The sequence below is a fragment of the Phaethon aethereus genome (genome assembly GCF_964289735.1).
Source record: "Phaethon aethereus genome assembly, chromosome: 1".
In the NCBI taxonomy this organism is placed as follows: domain Eukaryota; kingdom Metazoa; phylum Chordata; class Aves; order Phaethontiformes; family Phaethontidae; genus Phaethon; species Phaethon aethereus.
In genome coordinates this window covers 99,938,580-99,950,486 of record NC_138575.1, presented here as the reverse complement: position 1 = coordinate 99,950,486, position 11,907 = coordinate 99,938,580, and the positions used below count along the sequence as shown (strand labels likewise).

At 40.9% G+C, this 11,907-nt stretch overlaps 1 protein-coding gene across 1 annotated transcript; it reads right to left on the bottom strand.

Moving 5' to 3' along the window:
* Positions 1-2,440: 2,440 nt before the first annotated feature.
* LOC309410956 (TPA-induced transmembrane protein homolog) lies at positions 2,441-11,377 on the bottom strand (the record flags this gene model as incomplete). The annotated part of the gene is made up of 6 exons (XM_082007462.1): positions 11,318-11,377; positions 9,824-10,042; positions 6,254-6,377; positions 5,547-5,680; positions 4,611-4,681; positions 2,441-2,738 (listed from the first exon to the last, which is right to left on the bottom strand). The coding sequence occupies exons 2-6, from the start codon at positions 9,989-9,991 to the stop codon at positions 2,441-2,443; spliced, it is 795 nt and encodes a 264-aa protein (XP_081863588.1). The 5' UTR covers positions 9,992-10,042; positions 11,318-11,377.
* Between the last annotated feature and the right edge of the window lie 530 nt (positions 11,378-11,907).

Genomic DNA, 11,907 nt, shown 5'->3' with positions numbered 1-11,907 from the left:
AGCTCTTCTAGTTGTATGCTGCATAGAATATTGCATCAAGAGAAATTATCGTTCTGACAGCCAATGATACATCTTACAAATCAAGATGGGGTCAGAATTAGCCACCAATATGAGAGCCATGTGAACTTCTAATTTGGTCCAGGCTGTTTCCCAAGCTCAGTTAAAACTCAAGCAACAACAAATATGGGTTTGAGTGCGTGGCTGTGTCAGACAGACACTTTGTACAGATCTCATCATTTAGAATTCCAATGGTTTTTTTCCAACTCAAACAGATGAAAGACTGGAGTTACCGAAGAATGAAAACAATCACTTTAAGAGTAAAAATAAATAATTTAATGCATGGTAAAACTGTCAGATTACTCCTTAAATAAACCAATAATATTAGAAAAAGAGAAACACAGTTTCCCATAAGGTATTTCTCACAATACAAAAAGTTCCTTAAAATAAATTTGTTTATTCAACAGTACTAACATTTATACTGGCTATAAATAAATGAGAAGAAGCTATACTTCACTAACATGGTAGTGAATCCATTCCATTCTGTGTAAAGTTAATGCTTAATTTTTAATTTTCGTGATATAGCCAGTTACTGGCTATAACTTTTATGTTGTGCTGGCCTACGTGGTCTACTTCAGCACCTTCCTGTTGACATTGGTCCATCTCATCTGATATCTTGTCAACAAAAACAACTGTTTGCTGCCTTATTAAGGCAAATACCTTGCATCTGTTCATTTTTATGCCCACTGCTGGGGCAGGGACTATAATTAAGGATATAGATTAATTTATCTTTGAATTTACAAATGTGGGTCAAATGGCTGTCTATTCACTAGTACCAGCAGCTAATTATTAAAGCACAGAGCTATTTTGACACTTGAAAAATTCCTGTGACATTCAGATGCGTTAGTGAACACCACATGTTTCTTCACGATGTTTCTTTGTTTCTATTTCACATTACAGAAGAGAAAAATAGAGCAGATACCACCTTATCCAGAGTTGAAGCTCACTTAAGAAGCTAGTGCATGTAATTAAAGAAAGTAGAGAGGATACTTAAGTTTTCAGGCTGTTTTATGAGGAAAGAACAACAGAGAAACATAGCATATGAAGTTAGCAGGGAAAAAAGTAAGAGACATGAGCATGGGTGGAAGTGAGCATTAAGGATGAATCTGTGCGGATAATTTTGCGTAAGCCAAGAGAAGAAGAAAGGAGCTATGTGCAAGACTGCTTTTAAAGCTTGTGCAGGGAATCCAGATTTTATCTTAAGGCAAGACAAAGCAGAGGCTTCAAAGTCAAGAGAGCATGCATCAGCGAAGATACACAATTTTCACAAGAGTAAAATGGGTTATTGAGATATCAGGACAACTATAAAGGAGGAGGTAGAGGTGTTATAAGAGTAGAACACTGTTATAAGTATACCACATTTTCCATTTACAATATTGCATCACGGACACTATTTACAGGACAACATCTTTAGATGCATTTCTACCTAATGAATAGGTCCCTACCCTGGGATTACTAACAGATATGAGAAGCCCATCTCTTCTAGGTGGTGAGGAAGATGAGGAGTCTTTCCATCATTTCTCTGAAAGTTAAAACAGTACAACGTTAAAATTAAAACGAAACTTTAGTTATTTCAGCATATTCTTTCCTGTCCCTTTTGCTCTGCATTTTCTATGAATCCTATCAATATATTAGGAACAAAATTATACTGAGAATTGGAACTCATGATTTGCTGCTCTCTTGTCCCTCAAGGGACAATTAAAATGAGTTAATCACAAATTTACTTACATACACTGTATGGTGATGTGTTAGCCTAAAATTATTCTGAAAGCACATAGATGTGGATCTGTAAGTTGGGGGTAAGGGGAAGCACCTCCATGCATTGTTTTCAGTAAAACTGCAAAGCTCATAGGACTTTTATACTGATACTTCAATCAAGACAAACCTAAATGCGTCGGAATCACTATCTAGAAAACCCGGAAGAATGAACATTTGGTTCCTTTAAAAGGTATCTGTGTGCATAACAAGTTTGCCAAAAAAACTCTGAAAAGACAAAAATCAGGAGGCTTTTTCATCCCTGATTGTGGAAAAAAAAAAAATCAGAAATTCACTTCCAAATTACTTATGCTGTTTTAGTTGGATTAAAATTGGCTTTATAAACATTCAAATATATTGGAGACACAATGAAGAGAACCATTTTTAATTTTTTGGCTCCCTGTTGTGGTACACACACATATAAGGAGATTTTCTTTGTGTGCATAAAACGCCAGAAGAGATCTAAAAAGTTTGGTTGGAGGCTGTAGCTAACCAGTCTCATCACTACTCCCGTTCTCATCAGAGGACCAAAAATTGAATCCTAGGTTATAAGCTAAGCATAGCAAGACTTTCTTGAAAACTGAGTATTTTACAGTTTTCTTAATACTGTTGTGCAAAATATATTTAACTAACAAATCCCAACACCTTTCAGAAAGATTTCCCTCCTTGCAAGTAAATACTTCTGCTTTTTGTAAAGAAATAATCTCTCTAATGTACAACACTTACACGTTAGCGTGAGAGAAGCTGGGTCGAGCTTTAACCTGTTACATTCAGATGTCTCAAGATTAAAAGTATCATCTTCATCATAAATATTTTGACGTAGAACATTCCTTACAAAATCGGGATTCATTGTGTTTTCCATAAACGCCTCTGCTGATGGTGGTACAGAAAACTCTAGCTGATAAGATACAGTGGAGCTTTCATTACTGAAAAACAAAGTCAAGCATGAATGTCTTTAAGTCCTCACTGGATTTTTTCTTTTTTGAGAAGACTGACTTTTCATATCAATGTTGGTGTGGATTTTTTTTAAACTTGTTCTAAAGAAAAACATTATAAAAGAAAAACATCTTCAAAGGTCCCAGTTTCCCCCTCCCCTTCCCTTCTCAGATCAGCTTTTGACACTAACAGAAACTGGGCACATACCTGAAGCCAACCTGAGACATGTTTTCAAATACAAAAGGGCAATTGAACATGTGTTCTAATGGGGTGAGGTTTTGGGCACTCGTGCTTCACAAGCACATAATGATAAGAGGTGCTGCAATATCTCATGCATAGGTTAGCTGAGAACCTGCAGAAAGATTTGCTCTCTAGCTAGCAGTACCTGGGGCCACCCAGCTGTGCTCTTAGCTCAGCTCTGGAGTAGATTACACAAACCACCAAACTGGAGTCCATCTTTGGAGACTTCATTGTTTGTGCGGTTTAGCAAATTGACTAACTACAATTCAACAGTTACATTTTGTACTCACAGAAATTAAAACATCAAAAAAGTAGTTGGATGGGGGAAAAGAGATACAGAGAGAGAGAAAGAGCCAGGGAGAGAAGGCTAATCAATATATGTGCAGAACTACAGCTTTGTACTTGATGGTCTAAATCATAATCTTTACCCGTAAGGCTAAGGACCTACAGCTCACTCATTGAACAGAGCTGGCATGCCCCAGGCAGGCAGTGCAGGGAGCACGTTCCCCAAAGAGCCCTCAGGACTGCCCCTTGCTGCAACCCCAAGGAGGCTCTTCCTCTGTCCTTGCTCTCTCAAGGGCCTTGGCACTTTCCAAGTCTACTTCCCTTGATTTCCTCCTGTCTTTCTAACTGCTTTTGTAACAGTGCTTTTTCTGAAGTCCTTGGGGAAGCTCTCTGACTGCCTTCCCTTGCCTCTCTGCTATCTTTCCACAGCAGAACCATGCTGCAGCTGATGGCAGGACCACACTTTCCAGCCCCACTTTTCCTTCTGCTTCTCAGCCTCCCTCCTGTTGTAAATCTGTGGTGTCTCCATAGATTAAAACTTTAGAGTCTCAAACACAATAAACTCCTTAATCTCAGCAGAAACTGGAACTGGAGGAAGGCTAAGATCCTCCTCCTGTTCCAGCTTGAAGCTTTCTGGTGCCTCTGCAAGATAGGCCTGGATGCTTTTCCCCTTCTTCCCACCACTGCTACTCCTCTGGCTCCATCAGCCTTCTGCGACTGAGCTTCTCCTTCACGTGTAAGCATCTCCCACCCAGGCTAGCCTAGCCTCCACTCTGCTGCTTGGGCTGCCTCTCACTCCTGTCCCACCAGTCTCTCCAACATGCTGCTGCTTTGAGATTTGCTCCTGTTGTTCAAAATAAAAGAGGGGGAAAGTAGTCCAAACAAACCAGCAATTCAGTATTACTGTTTTGGCTCTCATGACTTGCACGTCCCTGTTGCCTTTAGTTCTTTTGGGAACAAAACAGTTCTCTCCTCCCCATGAACCCCGTTTTATTTATTTAAGGCTAAGCCATGTCAATCTCAAGTGGGTCCAGCAGCTCATTTTCCTTTTAATAAATATCCTTTAATATGTTTACTAAGGGCTGCATTTGGAACCAAAGACAACAGAGATTATACTTAACAGCAACAAAATGTTACTGTCGATACATATTATTAGCAGCACTTGCCATTTACACCAGAGGATCCTTCAACCAGTTTTCACTACCTATATATGTAGCTTTCCCCCAACGAACCTATTTTTTCACAGATTTAAATGCTGTGCATGTTTACATAGGCACATGCATGTCTCATCAAAAGCCCAGAATTTTCAGATAATTTTGGTGACAGAAATTACTTACCTGAAATAAACCACCTGAGCTGACCTAAAGTAGCGTCCTAGAGCTGGAGATGAACTGTAGACATCTGTTAGCTTGTAGAGAAAAAGAAAAAAAAAAAATTTCTTCCACTCACTCTCCCTTTTCCCCTTAAAAGAAAGTCCAGCAAATCATTCTTACAAGCTGTTGTAAGGGGCATAAAGGTGCTGAAGGACAAATACCAGCAAATATCTGCCCTGGAAAAAGTACACAACCCCTTTAAGCTTGACAGACAAATTAATCTGTGTGTTTGAGTGATTACTATATTACCTTAACACAACGGAAGCAGAGTGAACTAAAAGTATGTGCTTATGTTGCCATGTGCAATTTATTTTGTTTGGCTTGGGTTTTTATTGGTATCAAAAAGCCCTTCTACTCTTACTTGGTAGAGGGAAGGGTCTCTGCTGAGTTCCCCTTTCTGCAAGAAGTCTAAATCAGCACTGCCATGCGTACTGAGCTTATTTCAGCCATAACTCAGAGCTGTGATGGCTCAATGGAAGTGGCAGCTATAAACGCAGGCTGTCATCGTATGCTTCCGGAAGATTGCAACACACAAGTTTTTTAGCCAGCATTGGGTTTAGGTGACTTTCACAGGGCCCTCCTAACCTAAATTATTCAATGATTCTATGAAAATGGTGAAGACTATGTCCCAAACATTACTCAAATTTGGAGGGGGGAGGCGGGGGGGAAACAGGCACCTTTTTTAAAAAAAAAGTGTAGATTGTTGTGTGCTTAAAACCAGACAATTCTTTTTTCTAGATCAGGACTTAAAATTATACTAGAAAAAGTACAACTCAGAATTTGGAATTGCAAATGACTGAGTTTCTACACCAAGAAACAGAAAATTCTTAAAAGGGAAAACACTGATGAATTTATGTTATAAGCAGAATCAGCTTTGCCAAGAACCACAGCAACACATACCCTCTTAGTAATGTCTTCAGAGAAAAGGTGTGGGAGACCACACATTAACTCCAACGTTCCTGAAAAATTGCGAAAATTTCCACTACTTAGTAGCTCATCAGGATCCCAATAGTCATCCTCATCTGTGTAAACATCTAATATGCAAAAGGAGATAGAAAGGGGAGGAAAAAGTTCCGATTAGCAGAAGTATTTGGAAAAAAAAAAAAAACACAAAAAACCTTGAGGTGGCTTTCTCACAAGTTTCCTAGGTAACGACTGACTGGAAGTGACAGAAAGCAAGTGCAAGTCACCTGAAGAAAAGTGACAGCACATGGAGGTCAATCACCCGCCCCCATTAGCAAAAGTCAGCTGCTTTGGGAGACTGGCAGGCACTGACACACCACACGAGGGGACGTAAGTGATCCATTGCACTTGTTGCAATGTTGATACAAGCATCATTTCCATTCTCATCCCCAAACCTGTTCTTGTAATGTTAACTCACTTAATTACAAACTAGAATCGCCATCTGATCTGGATACAACTTGCTTGCTGCACGCTAAAATAAGTGTTCACATCCACTACTCAACACACTACCCTCTGCAGTCAGCATCCCAGTCCCTTCAGCAGTTTACAGGAGTTTAAAGGATGCTACTGTTCAATTTGTGTTATATTAGGTTGTACATATTATATATTTTTCTTAGAATACAAACTGAGAGTGAGATACTTACTAGAATAAAGAATTAGGCTGATGAGAATGACCAGGAAGAATATTAGAAAAATTGTAGTTATAACCATCCATAGTTTACACTTCCAGAAAACTACATTCCTGCATGATTTCCAGTGATCTTTCTCCTAGTTACAAAAGGAAGGGACATGTTGATTAATGAAATAAGGTGGGGAAAAAATATTTAAGCATTTCTCTACTGTAACATTTAGAAACAAATAACCCCACATAGATGGGAGAGTCTCATCGGTAAGCAATGCCCTACACCAGGGATTCCCACCCTGAAGTGGTGGGAGCGTAGACCTGCAGAAAGCAAAAGGATATTCACAGGCAGGCTATTACTTGAAAGAGACCTATCATTCCCTGTTTGTGCAGATTTTCCAATTCCCGAATTGCCCGTAAAGCTAAGGTGCTACAAAGGTGTTTTCATGGCTTCCACATTATTTTTTTTTAAACTACATAGATTTGATCTCCCAACCAAAAAGCTGTCTGTGAAGGAATTTCCAAAATCATTCACCTCTGACTGATGATATCAGTTTGCATAGTTCCTGGATGCCAGCACCCAAAGCAAGTGGGCTGCTATTCATTAGATATTATTGCATTAAAGAATACTGTAAAATAATTGAGAGTTTCACAGATTACTCCCTCTTTCTTCAGAAGATTGGAAACTTGCAGGCTGCTGAGTACATTTAACAGAAAGTTTATTACAAATCTCACCTGTTCTAGGAGATCACAAGGAAACTTTCTTCAAAGAAATTGTGCATGTATGCACATTCATATAGGGGAGAAAAGACAATACCTGCCTTTCATTTAATTTGTAATAAAGTTTAAGACCATGGCATAAGTTAGTGTTTTATTAGTTACCCCAGCAGTACTAATATTATTAAAAATTTTAAAAAAAGCTTCGGTGACATAACAAAACAAATAAAAAGAATCCCAAAAGAATTCTTATGAATTCATAAGAAAGTAGACCGTGCTGCCTTTTTAATTCCTCCTCCTCCCGATCCACTGTAAACCCAGCTGTAAACTCCATGTCCTTTTTGACATTGGTACCAGGCGAGGAAAAGGACATGCTGTAGGTTATCTGTGCAGCCCACATGTGCAGGCTTGGCTGGAGGCGGTAACCCAGGTGCCCTGCTTTCAGCTGAGACAGAGTTAATTTTCTTCCTGACAGCTGCTGTAGTGCTGAGGTTTGGATTTGGGATGAAAATAACACTGATAACACTGTGATGTTTTCAGTTGTTGCTGAGCAGTCAAGGTCAGTCCAGCTTCTTGTGCTGGCCTGCCAGCGAGCAGGCTGGGGGTGCATGGGGAGCTGGGAGCGGACACAGCCAGGACAGCTGGCCCAGGCTGGCCAAAGGGATATTCCATACCATATGATGTCATGCACAGTACATGAACTGGGGGAGCTGGCCAGGGAGGTGCCGCAGCTCAGGAACTAACTGGGCATCAGTCAGCAGGTGGTGAGAAATGGTGCTGTGCATCACCTGTTTTGTATATTTTTTTAATCATTATCATCAGTATTATTCTCTTCTGTCCTATTAAACTGTCTTTGTCTCAAGCCACGAGTTCTACCTTTTTTTTTTTTTTTTTGTCTGATTCTCTCCTGCATCCCACTGGGGGAAGGGGGTAGTGAGTGAACAGCTCTGTGGTTGTTTCAGCTACCTGCCACACCACCAGGCTACTGTTCTTTACTTTTTGAACTTTCTAAGAAGAACCTGGCATAATAGAAAACCTTTCACTGAATTTATCTGACATCCACCAGCTGGCTTAAAGCTTCTTTGGGGGTGGCAGATGAACAGGGGGAGAAAACAGACACCTACAGAAAGATCTTACAAGAGTCATTTCTCCAGGAGCAGGGGCAGAGAAAGGGAAAGCGCTCTCCGCAGACACCCCTGCACACAGAACTTTGCTTTGGTGGAGAATGAAGGGCAAAGGCTGAATATGGTTTCACTTACAGCATGCTTTCAGGTATAATCATGTTTACATCCATATTTTTTTCTTTGATGTTTAAAAAATATCAGCAGAATGAAGCTTCAATTTAATACTCAACACTAGCATATTGTTTTGTACCCAAAAAAAAGAAAAAAAAAAGCCAGTAACTACTGCCTAAAGCACAACTATGAAATCAGACATAGTAATACCAGTTGAGACAGACAGTTACTGAACCCAAATTTCGATTGAACCACATATTTAGACCATCACAAAAGTGTAATTCTTAATCACGCATAGCAAACTGTCTTGATCTCGAGCAACCATTCAGCTCCCCAACTATCCCCTGCCAGCTGGGCCAACACCCTCTGGACATTACCCATGTACATCGCAAGACTGCTAGGAGGGAGCAGCAGAAAAAAAATCTCTCCCTGGTGGGCAGAGCAGTTCTTCCAATCAACCTACCAGAGGAGCAGGAAGCAAAGCAAAACAATTTTCCAGCAATCCCTATAGGATAGGAAGCCAATTGCCAGAATCAGCAGAAACAGATCCCAAATGAAAACACAGTTCTGGGAAAGGGAAGGCTAAACAGAAACTTAAGGGTAAAGTTTCTCAAGGCAGCTGAGCAGATCTAGCTCACCCTTCCCTGCCTCTCCTCTACCCTCTCCTGTTCCTCTTTACACCTCTCTAGAATTTGTCCGACCCTGCAACAAGCTGTTTCAAGCCTACCAGACCAGAAGAGAACTAACTGGCCCCCAACACAGTAGAGTAAATGGGGTTTTTGCCCAGCTGGTGGAATGAATCAGCCCACAGCGATGATCAGCGAGGCTTACACAGGGAAGCAGTCGCTGTGGTCGGCCAGCAGCAGGAAGGGAGGGGTGGCATGACTAATACAGCCGAGTTCTTGGGAGGGCTCAGCCATCGCTACAGGAAAGTGGGAAGCTTCTGTGATCTGCCACAGATATTTCCTCTGCTCTGAAGTAATGAAAATCATTGTACAAGTCACCTGTGAATATATATTACCCCTCTGCCAGCATTAGTCTGTTCCATAGCTTTAAGCTAAATGCTGGGAACCACTTCCCACAGGACTCACATGCTGGTCTTAACTGAGGCTTCGGAACACTCCATTTATACAAATTCATAATTGTTAGCAGCTTCAAATTACTCAAAGATAAAAAGAGAGAGAATGCAGCATGGTCTGTTGCAGGATATCCTATTACTGTTTTGGCAGTGCTGGTTTCTGATTAATTTGTTCTGAAAGAAAGCCTGTTTTTAATGTGGGTTTCAACTTTTCTCCTTTCTGGTTTTGAGTCCAATCCCACTGACAACACATGAAAAGAGAAGGCAAAACTCAGAGTACCAATTAAAACTTCATTTTGTAAGTTCAAGTTCACAGAGCCAAGCACCAAATAATAAAAAAGCTTTAAATTCCACTGCCAATATTCCAATACTTCATTTAGAAGAAGAAAAGGAATATATTTAACAGGTTTTCAGCCTTTACTTTCAAGTGAATAACCTTTCCCTCTCCCTCAAATGAGAAATTAAACCACCCTTACAAGATGTTCCTGCAAAGTGTCATTTCTCTTGCTGTGCGGTATTTTCCCCAACAGCAATCATCAAATGAGCAAGTGAATTTTCCTACCTTTCTTGTTTGAGCACTTAGAGGCTTGTCATGGTCAGCCTCACTTTCCTCCACATTATCTTCTTGTAATTCAATAATCTCACGCTCCTGACCAGAGCTTTGCCTTTTCATAGCTTCTGTCTCTGCACGAGGACCTCTGTCTCTGAAGCAAGCGCGGAGGCAACTCATTTCCTTCTGGTTTCAGCAGCGCTAATGGTCAGAAGCAGTTCTGGTACGAGGCTGGAGACAGTAACAGTGAGAGTTGGGGTGGTTTTCACAGGAGCAATCTCAAAACACTGATAAATAAGGGGAATTCCTTGAAAGGACAAATAATGTCATCTGCACTAGCCACAGAGAAACGGGAGGCGGGGGAAATATCGATTTGCCTAGTCACCAGAACTACAGCCTTCAGCTGTGCAATACTAGGTTTTCCAGTTTGTCTACCTTACCGTACCAGCCCTTGACAAGCACAGGGAGGTGACTAAACCTTCTGCAACGTTGTCATTTGCTGAGGCAATTTTGAAAGGAACCGGATTGCTTTCCCTGCTGCTGTCAGCTGAAACTGTAAAATACCATTGCTGTTATCCGTGCAGATAAACAAACAGATGTGGTTCTGAACAGCATAAACTTAGTGAAGGACCATATAGACTGTGGTTTGGTTAGGCTCTGAAGGGAACTTAGAATATCTATCAACATTTCTAATTTTAGTCTCCCTCTATAGTCAATAAAGAAATGAACGCTACTGACCTTTGTGCCATGAATTGTCCTTTCTCTAGCTGTTACGCAGCCTAAAATCACATTTGGTGCTAAAGAACCATTTATGTCTATTCGCATACTATCCAACCTAAACCTGAGAAGCCACTTCTACGTAAAAAAAAACACAAAAAGATAAATCTGAAGAGAGGAGGGAAGGTGGCCTTCAATTTTAACCTGTGCTCTATGGGGCATGTTTTTATGAAGCAAATCATGGTGTGAGTTGAGATCTGGTCAGCACCAGTCTCCCCCATGAACATGGTACTTACAGTCACTTATAACAACTTACTGCAGTCAGGGGCCAATTCCTCCCCTCACTCCCCCAGTATCCTTCATCCTACCTCCTCTAATTTCTCCTGTTCTGACTCCATCTTTGTGTTTCTCCTTCCTCCTCACAGAGCACCGTTTTCCCCTCTGGATCAAAAAGGGTTGGGCAGGCAGCCGGTAACTGCACTCTTGCTCACTCTCCCAGCACAAACTAGATCATGCATTAAGAGGAAAACAAAGCCTCTTTCTCCAAGTCCCTCCCTTGCTGGCTGAGCATCCACTCACAGCACTACTCCTCCTTTTTTCTGCCAAATGCTGGAGATGTTTTTCCTCCCAGCAGATTTTCCCATTGCGCAACTCATCTGACTGCTGACTCCCAGGGTTCAGATTCCTGATGTCGTGTCACTGCCATCTAGGCAAAGGCACTCCGTCAAGCTGGGCACATGGCTTGGTTTCATCCAGTAAATAAAAAGAAATACAAATTGCATACCCCACCTTTTGGTTCTGGAGAATCCTTAAAACTCCAGAGGACTGAGGATGAAGCTGAACAGTCATGAAGATCAAAACCTATGTCTGGATCCACAAGGTTTTACCTGGGACATCTTCATTAGAAAAAGCCTTTACCTGCTGGTTCTCAATACTCCCACTGGAGCTGAGCTTCATTTATTTCATTTCCACTCACAGTAAAAGACCTTACCTTCCTACTGAATTGTCTGAAACAAAAAGAGTTTTTCGAAGTCAAATAAGTTAATGATTATGGATCTCAGCCTGCAAAAGCCAAAGTCCTTTTATTTACATCTGTGAAGGAGCTCCTTACAAAGTCTTGAGTTTCTTTCGTCTGGGTGATCCAGCTGTCACACTTGGTGCCGTTCTTGCATGTGAAGTAACTGACCCTTCTGACGTATGGAACTGAGAAACTCAAAGAAAACGGGAAGTCAAGAACTGATCTGAACTTTCTGGCCTAGGTTTTTATCTAAAACAGAACTGCAGGAAAACTTTTTCTTCCGTAGTGAAGGCATCTCTGGTTTCAATATAAGGAAAAGAAACTTGTGCCGTTAAACATGTGCTTTAGTAAAATGGGCAAG